This window comes from Erythrolamprus reginae, chromosome Z, assembly GCF_031021105.1.
Source record: "Erythrolamprus reginae isolate rEryReg1 chromosome Z, rEryReg1.hap1, whole genome shotgun sequence".
Classification (NCBI taxonomy): Eukaryota; Metazoa; Chordata; class Lepidosauria; order Squamata; family Dipsadidae; genus Erythrolamprus; species Erythrolamprus reginae.
The window spans coordinates 13,269,537-13,294,225 of record NC_091963.1 but is presented as its reverse complement, the minus strand read 5'-3'; the positions used below and the strand labels follow the sequence as shown (position 1 = coordinate 13,294,225).

General features: G+C 38.7%; 1 protein-coding gene across 1 annotated transcript in view; it reads left to right on the top strand.

Moving 5' to 3' along the window:
- PTPRN2 (protein tyrosine phosphatase receptor type N2) overlaps positions 1–24,689 on the top strand; it is a 797,416-nt gene that overhangs the window by 43,279 nt on the left and 729,448 nt on the right. The window contains exon 2 of the mRNA XM_070729468.1: positions 19,265–19,315. Coding sequence (XP_070585569.1) covers positions 19,265–19,315 — 51 coding nt within the window. The remainder of the gene's footprint in view (positions 1–19,264; positions 19,316–24,689) is intronic.

Here is a 24,689-nt window from a genome sequence, read left to right as displayed (position 1 = left end):
ACCCCTGCTTATATACCAGATATAGAAAACCTACATATTATTTAATAGGACCATAAATATAATTGTTTTTTTTAATTGATTTGTTTCTCTCCCCTACTCCTCACATATTAGAAGAAGTGAAAAATTATTCTGGTGGATAACAAATATTTATTTTCACTTCATTGTTCAAAGATAAGGCAGAGTCCACTTTGACTTACCCACTTAATTCTTCAATATTTTGCAATGATTTGTGCATTTATTTTGTACAAGAGAGGCTCCGACAGTCTCTTCTCCCCATTTTCCTTCTCTAATACTGTAACATATTTTTGTTTTACCTTCAGCTGTCAGCTGTTACTTCTGCCTTCATTGATTTAATTAAAGAGCGATCATATATTGTTCTGTCTGGGTTCCCCCAGACGTCAACACCAACTAAAAAGAGTAGCCAGACACGCTGGTAAAAAGCAAAGTCATTTTATATCTTTGAAAACAAACACAGATAACAAAAACTGTTCTTACAAACTGGAATGCTATGAAGCTTCACAGAAGAGTCACGAAGCCCAGACAATACAACAGGCTTCTTGCTGGCACACACACCACTGTAGATAATAAAACCCACGCCTCCCCCAAGTTTTCAGCCTTCGAGGCCACATGCCAGAATCAGAGACGCCAAGGATCGAAGCAAGGTCACAGGACTCCCAAAAGATAACTCTCCACAATACAGGAAGGGCGGGCCTGCCTTTTCAACCTTTCTGAGGAGAACCACACCCAAACCCAGCTGTTGTCTATTAGGGATGGAAATACCTGGCTAATTGTCCCCTTCGTTGTGCTGCCCTTCTCTGCCTCATATCTATGATGGCTTGTGCGTTCTCATCTAATGACTCCAGGCTACTCGCTGGGGAGAGCTCCCCCCCGGGGGTCTCAGGCTGTTCTCCCTCCTCCTCATCCTGACATTCCTCTTCCCCGTCTGCCTGGTCCTCCTCCTCCTTCTGTTCCTCGTCCTCCCCCTCTGAGCATGGAGCCGGCAGAGTTCCAGCCGTTCCCTGAGGAGCCTCAGACTGAATCACAACATATATTAAGCTCAGCCAAGCCATATTTACCTGTATAAAGGAAGCTGATAGAGTAACCGAACACTAGCATTTCAGAGCAGATTGTAAATGCGATGCAATTTATCTCCTGCAGGCCTTTTAAGATACATGAATACTGCATTTTAAGCATGTTTTCTTTCTGGACAAAGTACAAGAGCTCAGTGAGATTCAGGCATAAAAATAAGAACAGCCTTACTGCCAAATGAAAACCCATCCTTAATGGAGCAAAGCAGGGTTACCTTCATCACACTGTCCATATCCTTGAAGTCTGAGAAGACTTAAAACTAATCATGCTTCTGTAAAGTTTTAATGAAATATAGGGCAAATATTCTACTTTATGGCAAGCATCCGGCAGAATGATATTGCCTGACCGCAGCACATAGTTTCAAAGTAAATAACAGCAGACATTGAAATGAAAATACCTAATCATCTGCAGAGTAGGTGTCTACCAAGAGAAACATAATGTATATTGTCTGGAATTGCCAGAAAAACAGGATATAAACATGTTATGAGTGCAGTAAAGAATGAAATGAGGACAGAATGAAATCATATTGTTCTATATTTATACATTAGTATTCATACGTTTTTATAACTAGTTGATGGAAAGCATTACTTCTGTAGGGAATTGAAGTACAAGGCAGTATCTTTTTAGTGGCATCAGTGAAAGATCTCGCCCTTCTAGGCAAAAAAGTAAATGTGCCAGACAGATAGGAGGAATCTTGTTCTGGAAGGCCTAAGAGCCAGATGGTCTATTCTGAAAACAGTTTTTCCTTCTGCAATGAAATTATAGATTACTGTATGAGTAAGAATGCAAGTAAAACCTGGATATTTCTTCATGAGGACAAGAGGCAAGAGGATGTCAGACATAGGAAAGAGGTGAGAGAAAGGGGCAATGAGTTATAGAATAGAAAGGTATGGGTATTTTAGAGTAGAGGTCCTATTACCACTTTATAAAGCCTTAGTAAGACCACGCCTATGTAGCTTTTGTTCCAGTAATCTCACACTACTGACCAGAGCATACTATACTTTCACGAGACCAATCCTTGAATACTGCTCATCTGTCTGGAGCCCACACCACATTTCGGACATAAACACTTTAGAAAATGTCCAGAGATACTGTACTTTACTAGAAGAGCCCTCCACTCCTCCACTTGCAACAGAATACCCTACGCACTGTAATGGGCAGCCAATATTTTTACTGCCACACTGTGGGCGTGGCTTATTTTGTGGGTGTGGCTCGGTGGGCATGTGACTGGGTAGGAGTGGCTTGCTGGCCACGTGACCAGATGGGAGTGGCTTGAATGATCATCATTGTTCAATGTCCTCGACTTACAGCCTCACCAGTGTCGCTCGCTCGGGTGACAATTTGCTTCACATTTCTCGCCCTTTACTTCCTGGATTGTCCCCTGCCTCAGGCTGGGTAGCTAGGTGAACAGGTGCCAATCAGCTGTTGAGAAAAGATGGGGGAGGTAAAGGACCCCCCTGCAACTTCTGCTGGTGCTGGTCTCCCTGCCACTTTCTGAGGAGGAGGAAGAGGAGGGGAGGAGGGATTTAAAAATATCAGAAAGCTGAGGGAGAGTCATAAGGTTATTATTGCCACACGATGCCTTTTCATCTCAGCTGCAGACAGAGTGAGGGCTTCTCAAGGGGAAAGGACTGCAGCCCAGACTGCTTTGGCGCAGCGCGGCTTGACTTTCCTCCCCCCCTGCTGCTGCCGTTATGTGCCCCTCACTTTTCCCCTCTTTCCTCCTTCCTGGGCTCAGGAGGTGGCCACAAGAAGCTGGAGGGGAGCTGGGCAAGAGAGAGGGAAGCTTGTCTGAGGCCAGGGAGGAGGAAAGAGGAAAAAAGCAAGGTGTGCGCTGCAGCAGGATGGGAAAAAAAGGGAGCTGAGATGAGACTGGTAATCCAGGACTGTCCCTGGTCAGCTGGAGCTGTGCATGCAGCTTCATTTCCACCGGTGGAACTGTGTTCCATCCCGTCCTGACTGCTGCCCACCCCTGCCTACGCAATTAGATTTAGAATCCTAGGTTTTGAAAGCTTAGAACTACGTCACCTTAAACTTGACCTAAGCATATCATATAAAATAATCTGCTGCATTGTCCTTCCTGTCAATGACTACTTCAGCTTCAATCACATCAACACACGAGCACACAACAGATACAAACATAAAGTAAACCCCTCGAAACTCAACTGCAGGAAATACGACTTTAGTAATCAAGTAGTTAATGCATGGGACTCACTACCTGACTGTAGTATCATCACCTAACCCCCAAAACTTTACCCTTAGACTATCCACTGTTGACCTCACCGTTTTCTAAGAGGTCAGTAAGGGGCCTGCATAAGTGCACCAGCATGCCTACCGTCCCCTGTCCAAATGTTTCTCTCTTAGTATATATTTTTAAAAAAACACAACGATGTCTTTGACCAAGTATGCTTAATTTCTCCATTCTTATACTTTGATAAACTATCTCAGCAGAAACCTAGATTTTAGTTGTGACCTTTGCTGACACAAAATTTATTTATTTGTTTGTCAAACATGTACAACATAGCAGATATGAATATGAACATGGACATGAATGAAAGAAATGAATACAAATAAATGAGATTTAATTCCTCTTGTAGTCAGTTTTTTTTCTCAGTGTGCGTAACAAATCCACACAATACAGTGATACCTCGTCTTACAAACGCCTCGTCATACAAACTTTTTGAGATACAAACCCAGGGTTTAAGATTTTTTTGCCTCTTCTTACAAACTATTTTCACCTTACAAACCCAAGCCGCCGCCACTGGGATGCCCCGCCTCTGGACTTCCATTGCCAGCGAAGCACCTGTTTTTGCGCTGCTGGGATTCCTCGGAGGCTCCCCCCCATGGGAAACACCTCCTCTGGACTTCCGTGTTTTTGTGATGCTGCAGGGGAATCCCAGCAGTGCAAAAATGGGTGCTTCGCTGGCAACGGAAGTCCAGAGGTGGGGCTTCCCAGCGAGGGGAGCCTCAGTAAAATTGCAGCATCACAAAAACACAAAGGTCCAGAGGTGGGGTTTTGAGGACTTCGGTGTATTTGCGATGCTGCAATTTCACTGATGCTCCCTTCGCTGGGACGCCCCACCTCCGGACTTCCGTTGCCAGCAAAGCGCTCATTTTTGCGATGCTGGGATTCCCCTGTAGCATCGCAAAAACACAAAAGTCTGGAGGTGGGGTTTTCCATGGAGGGGAGCCTCAGGGGAATCCCAGCAGTGCAAAAACGGACGCTTAGGTTGGCAAAAAGGGAGAGTTTTGGGCTTGCACGCATTAATAGCTTTTCCATTGATTCCGATGGGAAACATTGTTTCGTCTTACAAACTTTTCACCTTAAGAACCTCATCCCAGAACCAATTAAGTTTGTAAGACAAGGTATCACTGTACTTGGATCAATCAGAAGTAGGATTTATTAGAAAGCTCTTTGCAAAAAGCTGTTGTGACTTCTTTGGTCCAACAATAGAAGTCCATACGGAGTTACAGATCTCAACATATTTTTATATACCCCCCTCAACAGGCCACAGGTCCTTCCTAGCTGGGTCTAGACCAGAAAGGTCTGATTCAGTCACATACTTCCCGTCCCCCTATTACCTCTAAAAGTATAATGTTAGTTAAGCTCTTACTATCACCCACATTTGCTAAGCAATCAATCTTATCCCTTTGATCATCCCTTGTTACACAATAATCATAAAAACAATATTTGAGAGAGAAACCAATTAAGTAAAAGCAACAATCGAGAAAGTTACTTAATTAAATAAAACATTGAGATATAGGGAGATATCAAAGTGTTTTGAATTATTCCCTTTGTTGATAGAAACTTGATAACAGATTAATTGCTTCCCTTGTTAAGTTCTGTTCTCAAGCAGAGACATATAGAAAGAGAGAAAAAGGCCTTTTATAGATTAATCTGTTTATATGTTATAAATTGTGTTTTCTAACTCTAAATAGTTTTATCCTATATAAATGTATAATATGTCTTTTATAAGCTATACGGTGTTCTACTTTATAAGAGATTACGTTTTATTTTGTGTTCTATCTAAATGTCAAAATTGATTAGTTAGATCTGTGTTACTAATCAACCACCCTCTCCAGCCTCCTTCAGTTCTCATCTTCTTGGCATTCCTTTCTTGTTTTTCTGTACAATTTAGTACCTGGCACGTATCTCAACCCAGGAGCTGGGATGTCCAGAGGTCATATATTGGGCTAACATGCCTGTGCTCCAGCTATGTAATATTGTGGCTATACTTTAAAACACTAACTCTAGGCAGGTAAATAAAGAATATATTATGCAAGCTATATATGATGATTATAGTATGGAAAATTACAACCTCTTATATTGTATTTATTTATTACCTTTGTCTTACACATCGGCAAAAAGAATCAGAACTCCAAACAAATTATCACAGTTAAGGACCTCGGTTAAGGACCTCGGAGTACTAATAACAAAAGACCTAAGTGCCAAAGCCCACTGTAACAACATCGCCAAGAAGGCTTCAAGAGTTGTTAATCTAATCCTATGTAGCTTCTGCTCTGGCAATCTCACACTACTTACCAGAGCTTACAAAACTTTCGCCAGACCCATCCTAGAATACAGCTTATCTGTTTGGAACCCATACCACATCTCGGACATTAACACCCTTGAAAATGTCCAAAGATACTTCACCAGAAGTGCCCTGCACTCCTCTACCCGAAACAGAATATCCTACAAAACTAAACTGACAATCTTGGGTCTTGAAAGCTTAGAACTATGACATGATCTAAGTATTGCCCACAAGATCATATGCTGCAACATCCTGCCTGTCAACGACTACTTCAGCTTCAATTACAACAACACAAGAGCACACAACAGATTCAAGCTTAATATTAACCGTTTCAAACTTGACTGTAAAAAATATGACTTTAGTAATAGAGTCGTTGAAGCGTGGAACTCATTACCGAACTCCATAATATCATCCCCTAACCCCCAACATTTTTCTTTTAGACTGTCCATGGTTGACCTCTCCAGATTCCTAAGAGATCAGTAAAGGGTGTGTATAAGTGCACTAACGTGCCTTCCGACCCCTGTCCTATTGTCTCTCCTATATCTCCTATATCTTTTCCCTATATCATATATATCTCATATATCTTTTCTATACTTATATCTTTTCTTCTATTCTCTCTTTGATATATTTTATTCCTATACTCTCTCCTCTTTCTTTCTCTAATATATTTTACTTGAAGGTATCCTCTATTACCTTCATTGTATATTATTGTGTATTGGACAAAATAAATAAATAAATAAAGTTAGTTAACACAGACTGTGGAAACCTTTGGATCTCATTTAGAAACCAAGGACCCAGAGTATGGAGGAAGAATGGAGAGGGTCACACAGCAAGATGCTTGAACTCCAGTGTGAAGTTTCTACAGTCTGTGTTGATTTGGGGAGCCATGTCATTTGCTGGTGTTGGTCCACTGTACTTCATTAAGTCCAGCCGTCAGCCATCTACCGGGAGACTTTGGAGCACTTCATGCTTCCTTCTGCACTCAAGCTTTATGGGGATGCTGACTACATTTTCCAGCAGGACTTGGTACCTGCCCACACTTAAACCCCCCCCATCAAAATCTGGTTCAATGACTGTGGGATTACTGTGCTTGATTGGCCAGCAAACTTGCCTGACTTGAACCCCATAGAGGGTCTATGGTGCATTACCAAGAGAAAGATGAGAGATATGAGACAGAACAATGCAGAAGAGCTGAAGGCTGCTATTGAGACATCCTGGTCTTCCATAACACCTCAGCAATGCCACAGGCTGATAGCTTCTATGCCACACCTCATTGAGTCAATAATTGCTTCAAAAGGGGCCGAAACCAAGTACTGACTTCATATGCATGCTTATACTTTTCAGAGATCTGATATTGTTCCATGTATAATCCTTGTTTTATTGATTGCATGTAATACCCTATTTTTTTGAGATAGATTTGGGGTTTTCATGAGCTGTACCCCATAGTCATCACATTTATGACAAAACCATGGCTTGAACTATCTTGCCTTGCATGTAACGAGTCTTTCTCATATGTTATGTTTCACTTTTTAAGTTGAATTAATAAATTAAGCTGAAATAAATGAACTTTTGCACTATATTCAATTTTTTTGAGTTTCACCTGTAAGCCCTGCAGCTATCTTGTACAAAATTCTCCTTAAAAAAATAAGATGTGCATCCTAGCCTTCCCCAGTCTCTAATTATTTTATATACTTTTAGTATGAAATTGTTCACTAAGCTATACTTTATAAGAGGCTAGACAACTAAACTTTTAATATAACATTTCTCTACCTAAATGCCAAATAAAGTTACAGACACACTGTGTTCTCCCTGTTCAGAGCATGAAAGCTGAATCACTTATAAGAGCAGATGGCATACACTACTTATGGCAGCCAGAAATACTTGAACATGTGCCACAATTTCTTCTTCAACTATGGAGAATTTGGAATGAAGAAAGCAGAAGGTCATTGTGAGATGTTGAGGAGTACATTTACCATATTACAAATTCACCATTACTGAAGAAAAGATGGGAACAGGCAAGAATTTGAAGCAATGAATCAGTTTATGCATCTTTAGTATATGAAGGATTGAAAGCTGAATCAAAAGGTTGAGTTGTAATCTAAGTGAGCTAGAGGGATAAGGGGATAGATAACCTGCTCCCCCACCCCAATTTTCTACTTCCCTATCAAGACAGTTTAAAGTTTTCAGGACACTTTCTCTCCTTCTTTTCCCTTGGGAACTCTCTCTCTCTCTCTGTTTCTGTGTGTCTCTCTCTGTGTGTGAATCTATGTTTTCCAGGACTAAAGTACTTTGAATTCTTTTCTAAAAGATGTACTGGAGATGTGCATCAATTTGCAATTCTGCACTCCGTGCTGCATCCTACAACATCTTGAATCTCCAAAGGCCTACTCTTTGTAGACTTTAGTTCAGCATTCAATACCATCATACCGGCCATTCTTCTAACTAAACTAAATCAACTAGCGATACCTGAGCACACTTGTAAGTGGATCACAAGCTTCCTAGCAGACAGGAAGTAGCAGGTGAAGCCAGGCAGAATCACACCGTATACCTGTATAGTTAGCACAGCCCCCTCCCCCAAGGATTTGTTTTCTCACCACTTCACTTCTCTTTATATACCAATGACTACATCTCAGACGACCCATCTGTTAAACTACTGAAGTTTGCAGATGTTACAATAGTGATTGGTCTCATTCAAGACAACAATGAAACCACATACAGATGGGAGGTTGAATAACTAGCCGTATGGTGCGACCGAGACAATCTGGAACTGAACACACCGAAAACTGTGGCAATGATGATAGACTTTAGGAGGAATCCTCCCATTGTACTACCTCTTATAATACTTGACAACACAGTGTCAACAGTAAAGAGCTTTACATTTTTAGGTTCTATCATTTTTGAAGACTTAAAATAGTCCACTGAGGACCTGAATACTGCATGAGTTAAAAAGAGGGCTGTGAAAATATTTACTGATGACCCGCATCCTGGACATAAATTATTTCAAAACAATGTTATAGAGCACTGCATATCAAGACAATTAGACACAAGAACAGGGTTTTTTTTTCCTGAAAGCCATCACTCTGCTAAGCAAATAATTCCCTTACCATTGTCAAACTATTCACTTAGGCTGCATTACTATTAGTTTTCTCATCGTTCCTATCACCCATCTCCTTCCAAGACTCAAGACTGTATGACTGTAACTTGTTATCCATTGTGGGTGGAGCCAGCATTCAGGATGAGTTGTCCTTATCCTCTCAGAATGAGGACTGAGTCTGTTACTTTTTGCCAAATCCACCCTTCTCAAACCCAGCTCCGACTCAGTACTCAGACTGGAAGGATGTGGCTACCCTTTCTTCCATTCTTAAATATTAACTTTTAGTTCATTGACGGTTCAAAAAATTGGATTTTGTGACTTCTACCATCATGGGTTTTCTACCGATTTGAAAGACTTATGAATCAGTGTGTTTCCATCAGGACAGTCAAGCTTCTTCTGCAATAATAATAATTAATAATAATTTATTAGATTTGTATGCCGCCCTCTCCGAGGACTCGGAGCGGCTCACAACAAGCAATACATCTACAAATCCAATTAAAAACAAAACAATTTTAAAAAAACCTTATAAAACAACCATATAATCCAGACAAACCATACATAAATCATAACGGCTAGGGATATGTCAATTCCCCCATGCCTGGTGACATACATGTGTTTTCAGGAGTTTGCGAAAGGCAAGGAGGGTGGGGGCAGTCCTAATCTCTGGGGGGAGTTGATTCCAGGGGGGTGGGGCCGCCACAGAGAAGGCTCTTCCCCTGGGTCCCGTCAGACGACATTGTTTTGTCACTTCTTCAAAGACACCAGGGGATGGCGCTGCTACCTCCTCATCTAGTGAACAGCTGGCCCTTGCCAATCGTACCCTTGATAGGGTGACAGTGAACATCTGAGGCTTAGCTGGCTTTCCCATCGCACTGTTCAGAGGGTTTCCCAGGTCTCTGGGGTTTTGGCCATGCTCTCCTAATCGGGACCAGCTGGGGTCACTCTTCCTCTGGACCATGTCACCTTGCAACTCTTAACTTTGTATTTTGTATTCTTGTTGTGAGCGGCTCTGTGGAGAGGGGCAGCATACAAATCTAATAAATAATAATAATAATAATAACAACAACAACAACAACAATAATGGCCTCTGCTGTTCAACAGGGCTTATCTGCATGCCTGCAGTCCTTAGGCAGGCCCCCATTAGTGGACTCTGAGTGGGCAGTGTCAGGCATCAAAGTACTGACTACTATTCTGACTACTATACCACCACCATCATCTCTTGGTGGATTTGGACCATGGCCACTACCAGCTGTTGGACAACTGACTTTTTGCACAGCAGTCTCCACATTATTGGCAAGTTCTGGAAGGGGAATCTACCTGTTGTTGAATGTGTCCAATTGGTAGCCACTTCGAATCTGCTTCTTCAGTCTCATTAAAGCTGGGTCCTAGAAGTGCATATATTGCAAAAAGTAACAGATTTAGTCATTCAACGCCCCATTTAAATTAATATCGATTGTTTCCTGATTGCTTATTTGTAATCTACGATGATCATTAAGTGTTGTATTTCATGATTGTTGATAAATGTATCTTTTATGTACACTGAGAGTATATGCACCAAAGACAAATTCCATGTGCATCTAATCACATTTGGCCAATAAAGAATTCAATTCTATTCTATTCTATTCTAAACAGCTGTGATTTTTCTTCAGGAAATTTGGCTGGTAATTTAAAGGGCTTGCAGATTGAGCTGCTTTAATGAGCTGCAAATAACTATTTGTATCATTTGCACTTCAAAGCACTTTTTAAAGAACAACATTGGAAATACTGGGTAGTTTAATGTTATTTAAGGTATTTTTTAGGTTCACTTTTAATTATTTTTACATAGGAAAATAATTGTGAGGGTTTTTTCATTAGAAGTTGAAACAGTTTTTGTAATACATGCAATGACTGGAGAATTTGCAGGATATAATGCTTCTATTATCTTAAATTATTTATTGTTTTCATATTATTTATTATAGGAATTGCAATTAATGATTATATATTTAAAATGAAATCTGCTGTAATGTAATGTTTTAGGAAATTATAATCCAAATCAAATGATATTTGTAATAGATCTTGGCTGATGAATGAAGCAAATGCAACATTCAGCTTCATTTCACATTAAAAAATCCACTAAAATATTGTATTTTCAAGGAGATCTTTAAGACCATTTTAATGTGCTTTCTTCTGAAAACATGTATTGGAGTTTGCTATACAAACATTTATTAATTTGATATTCCGGACACATATCTTATAGATAATTGCATCAGGTACCTCATTCTAATCAGCATGTAATTGCTAACTTTTGTCGACAGATAGAAAGTGCAGCATTATATAATCAATTTTTCCTGTGCTTATTGATTGCTTAGTAGATGTTAATACAAAAGTGACTGAGTAAAATTGAAAGGTTTTATCTGAATTGCAAATGTGCTCCAAAGCAATTTGTTTAAACTTGGTGACTCCATATCAAAATGGAAGACAATATTTAGTATAATAAGTGAAATGTGATGAACTTTAGGTCTCAAGCATAAATTAATAACCACAGTCAAATCTGCCTTGCCTGAGAATCAGGAAGAGAAAAACAGAATATCTTCCAATGGTGAAATTATGATCCTGGAAATTGTGATTGCTGCATTGTTATTGAAAAATAATTTGGGAGAATACTCCTTTGTTCCTCAATTGACCAAATGATCGATAATAGAAAAAGACACAAGGATCATAATGGATTATTCCATGAAGATGTTCACTCAATATGCAAAAGCAGCAAATAATTGGAGGAGGGATTTATGCATACTACGCAGCTTATGCTCTGGCAATCTCACGCTACTCACCAGAGCCTACAAAACTTTTGCCAGACCCATCCTTGAATACATTTCATCTGTCTGGAACCCATACCACATCTCGGACATCAACACCCTTGAAAATGTCCAAAGATACTTCACCAGAAGAGCCCTTCACTCCTCCACTCGAAACAGAATACCCTACGAAAGCAGACTATCAATCCTAGGTCTAGAAAGCTTAGAACTACGTCGCCTAAAACACGATCTAAGCATTGCCCACAAGATCATATGCTGCAACGTTCTACCTGTCAATGACTATTTCAGCTTCAATCGCAACAACACAAGAGCACGCAACAGATTCAAACTTAATATTAACCGCTCCAAACTTGACTGTAAAAAATATGACTTCAGCAACCGAGTTGTCGAAGCATGGAACTCATTACCTGACTCAGTAGTGTCAACCCCTAACCCCAAACATTTTTCCCTTAGACTATCCACGATTGACCTCTCCAGGTTCCTTAGAGGTCAGTAAGGGGCGTGCATAAGTGCACCAGTGTGCCTTCTGTCCCCTGTCCAATTGTCTCTCCTTATCTCATTTATCTTTTCTTCCTTTCAAATATGTTCACCTATACTTTTATATCTTTTCTTCTATTCTTTTCTTTATTTATATTATTACATATCTATTCTCTTCAATGTGTATTATGTATTGGATTAAATAAATAAATAAATAATAAATAAATAAATACTGGGTATAGTTTAGTTGCCATATTTGAAGAAGATCTAGGTAGGCAAAGTGATCAGAATGCTCAAGAATTTTCTTGACATAGAAACATAGAAACATAGAAGTCTGACGGCAGAAAAAGACCTCATGGTCCATCTAGTCTGCCCTTATACTATTTTCTGTATTTTATCTTAGGATGGATATATGTTTATCCCAGGCATGTTTAAATTCAGTTACTGTGGATTTATCTACCACATCTGCTGGAAGTTTGTTCCAAGGATCTACTACTCTTTCAGTAAAATAATATTTTCTCATGTTGCTTTTGATCTTTCCCCCAACTAACTTCAGATTGTGTCCCCTTGTTCTTTTGTTCACTTTCCTATTAAAAACACTTCCCTCCTGGACCTTATTTAACCCTTTAATATATTTAAATGTTTCGATCATGTCCCCCCTTTTCCTTCTGTCCTCCAGACTATACAGATTGAGTTCATTAAGTCTTTCCTGATACGTTTTATGCTTAAGACCTTCCACCATTCTTGTAGCCCGTCTTTGGACCCGTTCAATTTTGTCAATATCTTTTTGTAGGTGAGGTCTCCAGAACTGAACACAGTATTCCAAATGTGGTCTCACCAGCATTCTATATAGTGGGATCATAATCTCCCTCTTCCTGCTTGTTATACCTCTAGCTATGCAGCCAAGCATCCTACTTGCTTTTCCTACCGCCTGACTGCACTGTTCACCCATTTTGAGACTGTCAGAAATCACTACCCCTAAATCCTTTTCTTTTGAAGTATTTGCCAACACTGAACTGCCAATACAATACTCAGATTGAGGATTCCTTTTCCCCAAGTGCATTATTTTACATTTGGAAACATTAAACTGCAGTTTCCATTGCTTAGACCATTTATCTAGTAAAGCTAAATCATTTACCATATTACAGACGCCTCCAGGAATATCAACCCTATTGCACACTTTAGAGTCATCGGCAAATAGGCAAACCTTCCCTACCAAACCTTCCCCTATGTCACTCACAAATATATTAAAAAGAATAGGACCCAGAACAGATCCTTGTGGCACACCGCTTGTAACCTGACTCTGCTCAGAATACTCGCCATTAACAATAACTCTCTGATGTCTACGCTTCAGCCAGCTGCAAATCCATTGAACTATCCAGGGATTAAGTCCAATCTTCACTAATTTATCTATCAGCTCTTTATGTGGAACCGTATCAAAGGCTTTGCTGAAGTCCAGGTAGGCAATATCCACGGCACCACCTTCATCCAACACCTTTGTGACATAGTCAAAGAAATCAATGAGATTAGTCTGACATGATTTGCCTTCAGTAAAGCCATGCTGATTTGGGTCTAATAAGTTATTGTTTTTTAGGTGCTGATTTATCCTCTTTTTGAGTAGAGTCTCCATCATTTTAACTACAACTGATGTCAAGCTAACTGGCCTGTAGTTACCAGCTTCTTCTCTACTGCCCTTCTTGTGAATAGGCACAACACTGGCCATTCTCCAATCCTCAGGAACTTCTCCTGTTAACAAGGATTGGTTAAACAAATCAGTCAGGGGGGTAGCAATGACAGATCTGAGTTCTTTAAGAACTCTGGGGTGGATGCCATCTGGACCCATTGCCTTATTTATCTTTAATCGTTCAAGTTCTTCTAAGACATCGGCTTCTAAGATCACTGGAGCTGAATCCGTACAGCTGGAAGCAATGCTATATCCCTCTATAGTATTATTTTGTAAGGTGTCTTTTGAGAAAACTGAACAGAAGTAGCTATTAAAATGGTCAGCGATCTCCTTATTCCCATTAATGCATGTATTATTCCCGGTACTAAGCTTCGTGATGCCGCAGTTTTTCTTCTTCTTATCATTAATATATCTGAAGAAGGTTTTATCCCCCTTCTTTACAGATTTGGCAATTTCTTCCTCTTTTGAGGCTTTAGCAGCATATATTATCTGTTTCGCCTCCTTCTGTCTCATTTTATATACCTCCCTATCAGCTATACTTCCAGACTCTTTATACCTCCTATAGGCAGCCTTTTTTTCATTGACTATAGCCCTTACATCATTGCTAAACCATAGCGGTTTCTTCTTCCTTTTACCTTTAGTTATTTGTCTTACATACAGTCCAGTGGCTTTTAAGATGGCCTTTTTTAATACAGTCCACTGGATGCTCGCTCCTGCCATTTTATCCCTCCCCTTTAATTCATTATCTAAATATTCTCCCATTGCATTAAAATTTGTTTTTCTGAAATCCAATACTTTGGTTGCATTATAGGATTGCTCACAATGAGTTTTTACATCAAACCACAAACATAGATGGTCACTGCAACCTAAATTTTCTCCCACCTTGACATCTGAAACCCAATTCCCATTCGTAAAAACTAAATCTAGAATATTCTCCCCTCTAGTTGGTGTCTTAACCAGCTGTGCCAGAGCTGCTCCTGTAAAGGCCTCTACTATATTCTTACTTTTGCATGTAAGGGCACTGGGGATATTCCAGTCAACATCAGGCATGTTGAAATCACCCATAACCACAATATCTCCCTTTACTGCCATTTGGGTAATTTCATCCACCATCTTGTTGTCATATTCCTCGGATTGCCCTGGAGGCCTATAGATCACCCCAATTCTAATGACAGAACCTTCTTTATTTTGCATGCAAATCCAGAGAGTCTCTAGATCTTGACACGTATTTTGAATTAGTGTTGTTTTTAGACTTTCTTTAATATAAATGGCTACTCCACCTCCCCTTCTCTCTATTCTATCCTTCCTATACAGTGTATATCCTGGTATGGATATTTCCCATTCATTAGAATCCTTAAACCATGTCTCAGTTATGGCAACCAGGTCCAAATTATCTCTAGATATTATGGCCATTAATTCACAGAGCTTGTTGCTCAAGCTTCGAGCATTTGTGCACATTACCCGAAGAACATTATTTTCGTTATTAGTTTGCCCCTTATCATCAACAACTACATCTATATTATTTGCAGCTCCCTTTTCATAAGCTTCCAAAAACTGCTTTATCCTCATTGGTCGGGGACAGAAATCACCCACATCAGTTACATCTCTGTCCCCTTTACCTAGTTTACGACATGACAGGGTTATCTTAGCTTAGAAAAGACTATGGAGATGACCACGGTACAGTATATTCAATCATGCATAGATCTGAAAAACAATATGGAATCCCTCTTAATTTAAAACATTCATTTAATTCACTTAATTTTTATTGTTGAAAAATGAATGTCCAAGCAGAAGATAAAAATATGTAGCTCTCTCTCACCAGAAATCATCCCGTGAAGTTGATTGGAAGGAGATTTAAGATGGAAGAACTTTATTCAGGGCATTAAATTGTGGAATTCATCAGTATTGAACATAATGAAGGCTACTATCTTAAATGTCTTTTCAAAAAGAGAGAAAGGGATAAATTCATGAAAGGCAGGACAATTAAGCCTTGCACGTTCAACATTATAATATTGTTTTTATCGTTTTTGTGAGCCGCCCCGGGTTTTCGGAGAGGGGCGGCATACAAATCTAATAAATTGAATTGAATTGAATTATCTCTAAGGAGTAATATTCTTTCAAATTCAATTTGAAGGGAAGAATAGTGAGAGAAGCATATATCTTTATCTTTTGCTTGTGGACATCCTATTTTGAAAAATAAAAGTCCTATATTAAGAGGGACTCCTTATCTAGAGATCTATAAGGGGTGTGCATAAACACACAAGCATGCCTACCGTCCCTATCCTAACGTTACCATATATTCCTTTTTTATTTTTAATCGGTTTTTTATTTTTTATTGATTTTTATTACAAGAAAACATTCACACAACATAAAACAATGTGCCCAGTGTTCAATGTGCCCCCTCTACCAAAATGTGGGCATATTTTCTATATATCACTTTAAATCAAGAGCAATATATCTATTTACATATTATAAAGTAATTCTAATTTATTCTTTATACCTTGTTCTCGAATTCTACTGACCACATGTCCTCTTACATTGTCCCATCGTCTCGTCAGTTCCCACAACTCAGTTTAATTGGCCGAATTCGTCCTCTTATCCATGATCTCAAACTGAATATGATCTACCATGTACCAATAGCAATGTTCCCATATATTCGTAAAATATCATGTACTCATAACCCTGCTTGTACATCTTATATATTCACAATCATGTTTACACCTTATAATCATATACATATACGACAAAATAAATAAATAAAAATAAAATAAATAATCTAGTAAAACTGTTTTTATGCTGCCACTTTTCCAAGTACTGTATGTTCTTTTTGGAAACTATCCTTAAGTATTGCTGACATAGATGGGTATATTTCTTCAAAGTTGTTTAGTGGAGCTTCTTGTTAACAGTGAAAATGTTTTGTGAAAGCACAGTTGAGAAAATGAATCTCTACTTGTTTCAAACAGCCCCGATTAGGATGGAACAAAAATTTTACAATGAATTAGATAAACTAGTTAGAAAATTTATTTGGAAGGGGGGAAAACCTAGAATCAAGTACAAACTTTTGCAAGATAGGAAACGTCAAGGAGGACTAGGTTTACCAGACTGGAAATTGTTCTACTAAGCAGCCATAGCTACATGGTTAAAAGATTGGGTATCCTTAACAAATAAAAGAATGTTATCTATTAAAGGACATGATCTCCAGTATGGCTGGCATAAATGCTTATGGAACAAAGATGACAAAATACATAAGTACTATAGGGACCATTATATTAGAGGTATTTTAATTCAAGGCTGGCTAGAAATTAAGAAAACATGCTATGTCCAGATTCCCAAATGGCTCTCCCCTCTAGAAGTGGTAACACATCCTAACATACTTGGTGTAAATAATACAATTACAGTGGAACCCCGACATAAGAGCTGCTCTACTTAAGAGCAACTCGAGATAAGAGCTGGGAGGGGAGAGATATTTTTGTTCTACTTACAAGCCCAAATTCGAGATACAAGCGCCAAGGAGCTGTCTCCTGAAGCCAAACGCTAACTTCCGCGTTCGGCTTCAGGAGACAGCTGCGAAGCGGCGCGCGTGTTTTAAAAGGTTGCAGCCAGCCTGGGGGGCTCGGGGGGGTGCTTGCAGCTTTCTTTCTTGCTCTTTTTCTTTCTCTCTTTTACCTTCCCTTCCTCTATTTCTTCTTTTCTTTCTCCTTCCCACCTTCTTCCCTCCCTCCCTCCCTTCACTCATTCCTCTCTTACTCTCCCCTTTCATAAGTTTCCTTGCTTCCTTCCTCTGTTCCTGTCCCTTCCCCCTTTCTTTCTTTCTTTCTTTCTTGCTTTCTTTCTTGCTCTTTTTCTTTCTCTCTTTTACCTTCCCTTCCTCTATTTCTTCTTTTCTTTCTCCTTCCCACCTTCTTCCCTCCCTCCCTCCCTTCACTCATTCCTCTCTTACTCTCCCCTTTCATAAGTTTCCTTGCTTCCTTCCTCTGTTCCTGTCCCTTCCCTCTTTCCTTCCTTCCTTCCCACCCTCCGTCCATTCATTCACCCATTCCTCTCTTGATCACTTAAAGCCGGTCCCTGGTGCAAAAAGGGTTGGGGACCTCTGTCCTACAGGATTGGGTGGCAGAGAAGTTGAACATATGTAAATTTAAAAGTTTAAGAAAGTTTACAAGTTAAGTGAAAGAAACTTCATTATTCATTTATATGTACATGTACATTTCTTCATTAAAAACATGTCTTTCTGCATAATTTAGACTAACTTTGTGAGTTTTTTGAGGGCTGGAACCAATTAAAATTATTTACATTAATTCCTATGGGGAAAAGTCGTTCGAGATAAGAGCTGCTCGACTTAAGAGCCCAGGTCCGGAACGAATTAAACTCGTATCTCGAGGTACCACTGTACATATAAAAAATTATTAACAGAACAAAACCAACTTAAATCTAGGACAAAGCGAGCGGAAGAGGGGATAAATATTAACTGGTGGCCATATTTTCAATTACAAAATACATTTAAAACAGATCTTGAAAAATTTGGCTTTTAATTGAATGTTCAAGAAATCGATAAGGTCTTAGCGGGCCCAGAAGAAAAAACAGTTTCAAAAACTTATAAATGTTTACTCAGAAACAAGATGGAGGAAGAGAGAGTTAAAGATGTAATGATCAAATGGGCACAAAATATAGGTCATACAATCAAGTGGGAAAATCTTTGGAGTTATAATTACAAATCATATACTTGGTCACGACTGCTAGAATCTATTATGCACAAAACTGGAAAAAAGATTCCATGCTTGCAAACGTACACATTAGAAATAAAATAATGGAACTGGCAGAAATGAATAGATTAACGATGCATATTAAAGGAAAAGAAGACTCTGTTTTCTATAAAACTTGGGATAAATGGTACAACTGGTTACAAAAGAGAATAAATAAAAGGGAATAATTAACCCACCTACATCACAAAGACGAAACTTAATAAAAATTAATGGAGTGCTTTACCTTTATTCATCGATGTCAGATTTGCAAAAATAATCATAATCTAGAATTAGATAAACCCCAGATTATTTCTTTTCTGACAAATCCTATCAAATTGATTAGGAAGGTATCAACTTGTTTGAGTATCTTATATTCCTTCTTTCCTTCTCTTGATATTGATTATGTATTTAAGCCCCTTTTATATATATCTCTGTGTGTTTGCTTGTCTATTTGTATGATCTCCTTTTTATTTACATATGAACATAGAACTAGATTAGAAAAGCAAGAAATATATTGATATGAAAAAACACATAAGATGTAAAATCGTATATAAAGCAAAATAAGCAAAGAAAGAGAGAGACTAAGATATTTCTCTACTTTCTGTGTATGAATTTTCAATAAGAGCTTTAAAAAAAGGGGGAAAAAGAAAAAAAAAGAAAAAACGAATCTTTAAAAACCAGGAATTCTGGTTTCAGTTTCGGTTTTTCCTTTTTCTCTTTCACATTCAGCACTGTCTAGCTTGCACTTTTAATATGAAATTAATCTTTGCTTTGCCTTTTATAACCAGAAATGAAAGATTATGGTTTGAATTAGCCTGATCTCATTATGATTGTGTATTTTTGTTGCATCCTAGGCTGTCTCTTTGAGGATGATCTTTGCAAAACCTATGAAATCTGTGTAAATGGTAAGTCTCTGAATTTTGTACATGTTTTTCTGAAAGCTTTGTACATTGACGCCTATTCAACTGAAAATATATATTTGTGTAATATCAAGTAAATTGTTTATTATTTATTTATTTATTTATTAGCTGATAGACTGTCCAAGAAGGGAGACCAAAAGCAAGATGTGTAACCATTCCTTTAAAAAAAAAACCCTACATGTTGTGCTGCTCACAGTCTGGTTATCTAAATTTTACCTTGAATAATTAATTAATTCTTCCAGTGCAAATTCCAGCCTAATCACAATTTTATCTCATTTTGTATTTACACATCTCCTGCCTTCTTCTGCTAGCTGCTAAATCATTAGGTGCCAAAATATTACAAAGGATGTTGTGTTTAAACGTGATGTACTATAACAACACAATAAGAAACTCTACTTTTGCTTTATTTTCTACAGAAGGCTTTGATGAATTTATGCCAGAACAGACTTTTGTTTTTAATTTAATTTATTAGATTTGTATGTTGCCCCTCTCCGAAGACTCAGGGTGGTTCACAACAATAATAAACAGTGTACAAATCCAATATTTAAAAAAACAATTAAAAAACCCTTATAATAAAATAATCACTCAATCCATTCAAACCATACACATATGGGGGATATGTCAGTTTCCCCATGCCTGGCTACAAGATGAGTTTTTAATAACTTATGAAAGGCGAGGAAGGTGGGGGCAGTTCTAATCTCCGGGGGGAGTTGATTCCAGAGGACTGGGGCCGCCACAGAGAAGTCTCTTCCTCTGGGTCCCACCACATGACATTATTTAGTCGACGGGACCCAGAGAAGGCCAACTCTGTAGGACCTAATCGGCTGCTGGGATTCATGTGGCAGAAGGTGGTCCTGGAGGTATTTGGGCATTTTATGGGCCCTGGGTCATAAGCAGCCTTTTTGTTGTCTCTGCCCAGGCTGCGTAATTTCATGAGAGTTCCTTAGTGCTCTCTAAGCTTGTTTTGTTTTCTTGCAGATGTTTCATTGCACAAACTAGATCACTTCATAAAGTGACTTCATAAAGAAGCTCATGTAATTTTCTTGCTTTTTTCTGAATGACTTTTTTGAGTCTCTTGCAACCCTGTTACAGGTAACAGCCTTCCTGCAGATTAGAGAGACCAATTTAGGGCTCTTAATCTATGTATGCATAGAATCGAGGTTGAATTTGGCTTGGTTGGTTCAAAAGATTTCTAAATGAGAGAATGTGTGTGGGAATTAATTTGATTTAATGTAATTTAATTGATTTATATGCCGCCTAATCCCATGGGACTCAGGGTGACTTAAAACAATAACAACAATTAAATATAAAAAATTTCAAACCAGAGGTGGGTTCTGGCTTACTTCTCTGTCAGTTTGTTCCCTGATGTGCTGCATGGGCATGCTGCATGCGCACTGCTAAAAACTCAGCTTCTGAGCATGCACTGAAGCAAAAAACAAAATGGTGCTGTGGCGCTGCCTAGGGTGCTACCAAGAGAGCTGATTGTGTCCAGCTAGCCATCACTGCCGGCTCAGCAAGTGGGGGAAAATTCCCGTTACCATTTATATAGAACTGGTCCAAACTGGTTTCAGCCCACCCCTGCTTTCAACTCACAAGAGCCACTGGAGCATCAAGGTAAGACGTTGGCTGTGACTATATGATTGAAACCATATTCTTTTTTCATCATTATTATTTGTGCACATGGCACGTTCAATGGGACAGGACTTCATGGCTACCATCTTGATTTTTTTTCTCCTCCCCCATAGGTGGTCTCATGAGCATAGTTCCCTCTAAGCTGAGCAGTGAGCAATTGCTCACTTAAAAATCATCATCAACTCAGAGTTTTCCAAACCTGCCCAGAAGCCGAGAGGGAAAGAGTGAGAGGGAAGGAGAGAGAGAGGAAGAGAGGAAGAGAGGAAGAGAGGAAGAGAGAGAAACAGATAGAAAAAAGAGAGAAAGGAAAAGAGAAAGAAAAAGAATGGGAGTAAGGAAGAGAGAAAGAAAATCAAAATCTAGTTTGAAACTAGCTCAACTATTTAAGTGGCATTTTGATATTGATAGAGTTGCCCTATTATGAGCTCACTGTTATAGACACACAGTACAGTATTTTATTTTGAAATTCTCTGAGGCAAAACAGGGTGGGTTTTTTATTTGTTTGTTTGTTTGTTTATTTATTTATTAATTATTTCTGTGCCGCCCAGTCCCGAAGGGACTGCCGCTCAGACACTATACTTTTCCGCCCACCCCAAAAAAAAATTAGAGGGAACACTGCTCATGAGAACTAATTTGTTACACTAAACACGATAACACTAAAATCCTTTTACATATCAAAACAAAAATCTACTATTTTGAAGACGAAGAGAATGATAGTATGCATTAAATAGAAATGTATTAAGATTAAATAAATTATATGTCATGTATTAAAAATAAATGATTTTCACTTCAATATGAAACAACTCCCCCCCCCCCTTTCACTGTGTACGTCTGTCTGGCAGCATTTTTCATTAATTGTTATAACAATATCTGGTTTAATTTTATATATATAATAACAATGTAAAGCCCTTGAATTTAAAAACTTGGAAGGATTCACCTACTGCTGGAAAGGGCAACTTGGTCTGAAAATTATTTCCAATTCTATCAAGAAATAAAAATGATATTGGCAGTTCTCTTTAAGAGGGTGGTGAGAGGAGGGAGGGTAGGTTATGTCTTCAATTTGTCATGTTTTAGTTTCTCAATAAAGGGCCATGGAAACTTAGCTCAATTTTACTTTTATAGGAAAGCAACTTAAAGATTGGAAGGCAACTTGAGATATAGAGAGTAAAGAGATTGTTACACACGAGGTAATATTGAATGAGATATGCAGGAAATTTTACTCAGGCAATGGGGTTGAAACATTTTTTAAAGTCCAGAATAATTAAACTTCCCAAATTCACTGAACTATACTGGTAGGAAGACAGAGGAGGAGGGATAGAATAATCAGATCGGCAAGAGTCTGCTTTTGTAGCTATTTTCAATACAAGTAAATTTAGCCCTTCTGAGGAGTTGATTTCCGGATCTGGTTTTTCTAATATGATTGACATTAGACAACCCTTTGTTATAGGGCTGTGATAGTGAACCTATGGCATGTATGCCCAAGGTAACACGTGAAGCCATGTTGCATGACACACGCAGCCTTTCCTGTTTATCTGGTATGCACATGCATGTAATGATCAGTCCTTCGTATGTGATTGTTGGGTGCACATGTGCACCAGAACCCGGAAGTTCCGCTTTTCTGGCGTGCAATCTCTTCACAGGTATGCCAGTGCTGAAAATTGGCCTGTGCATACATAATAATAATAATAATAATAATAATAATAATAATAATAATAATAATAATAATGATCTCGTTTGCTGTGTTGTACTGACATAATAATAACAACAACAATAATAACAATAGCAATAACAACAACAACAACAACAATAATAATAATAATAATAAATTAGATTTGTATGCCGCCCCTCTCCGCAGACTCGGGGCGGCTTTCAACAAGAATAGTAACAATATAACAATGTAACAAATCTAATATTTAAAAAACATCTAAAAACCCCATCATTAAAAAACCATACAACCCAAGCATACCATACATAAACTATATAAGCCTGGGGGAGGTGTCTCAATTCCCCCATGCCTGGCGATACAGGTGGGTCTTAAGTAATTTACGAAAGACAAGGAGGGTGGGGGAAGTTCTTATCTCTGGGGGAGTTTTTTCCAGAGGGCCAGGGCCACCACAGAGCAGGCTCTTCCCCTGGGGGCCCACTAGACGACATTGTTTAGTCAACGGGACCCGGAGAAGGCCAACTCTGTGTGACCTTATTGGCCGCTGGGATTCGTGCAGCACAAGTTGGTTCCAGAGACATGCACGGCAGCCAGCTGATAGTTGGAGGTGCAAGTGCTCTAGAACCCAGACGTTTGGCTTTTCTGGAGTATGGTCCCAATGAGCATGCGTGATGTTTCCACACAACCTTTTTGGCTCTTGGTGCTGAAAAGTTTTGCCATCACTGTTTTAGGGTATTGTGCTAGGGTGGGGCTAGTCCTCGGCTGTTTCATTCCCTTATATGGATACATCTCCTTGCCAACAGAAAAGGAAGAATTGTGACAGGAGAGGTCTATAAAAGATGGTTGCCCAAATGAGGTTCTTTGAGATCACATCACAGCCATATCCATGTTTCTACTTAAGGTTGTCCAGTGGTTGTCCACTGTTCAAGATGATGCTTTAAACATGTGATCAAAGCCATGCCCTTTTTTGTGTGTCAATGCCATCTTGGCTTTTTCGATTCTACTCCAATGGGTGGCCCATTTGTTACCTAGAACAATCTGCAGGTTGCAAGTTTGCAATGTATTGCAGCAATAGTTTGCCAACATGGTCATCTGCTCCTTTATTTTTGCATTTCTAATGACTCTTCAATGGATTATGTCTTCTTTTTAAAAAAGTTTACTTTCAATTTTTAAATTGAACAGCTGCAACTATTATTTTGTAGTTATAAAATTAGTACACCGTCAGAAAGAAGACATCCTTTCTCAGATTTATCTTGTGTCAAATGTCAATCCTGTCAAGAAAAAGCAATTTATTGAAACATGGAAGGGGAAAATTGCCTTGTGTGTGTGAAGCACCAAGTTCATTAGACACTGCAGTGGTGTACAAAACACTGCGTTTCCCCACAATTTGTTGAACAAGTCATAATTGGTTTCATGCATTGTGTTAAGACAAAAATGATTTTATAGGTTGTAAGGGCAAGGATTGTACATCCCATTACTCTTCTATGGCCAAAGGCTACATAGGTAAACTCTTGGATAATATATTGCATTTGAGAAAAACTGGCTGACTGATTGCTTTTTATTTCCCCCCTACATAATTGGAATGATTCGTCTGTTGTTGGACATTTGGTTTGAGATAGTAGTTGATTGGGAAGGGATTGGTTTTAATCCTTATTCGCTGCCTAAAATCATTGTCTGTAAATGGGTGGCTGTAGAAATTATTTAAATATTAAATATGTTTATAAATATTTTAGTGCAATGCTTGCACAGTTTCAATAAATAGAACAATTAAAAGAACTTATTTGATTTGATGTTTGCTTAGTAATGTATCAGAGGGCTTTGGCACTTAGGTCATTTGATATGAGTATTCCAAAGTCTTTGAGAGAGTGAGGGTTGTCTGCAAAGTTTTGTGTATTTGGTATTCTGATTCTTTTTGTCAATGTGTAGGACAGAGCATTTGTTGATTGAGATTTGGAGCTGCCAGATGTTTGACCATTCTGATACAAAGTCAAGGTCCTTTTGGAGGGCAGCAGTGTTGTTGTTGGTGTTGAAGATTTTTACATCATTAGTAGTGTTGGGCGAACC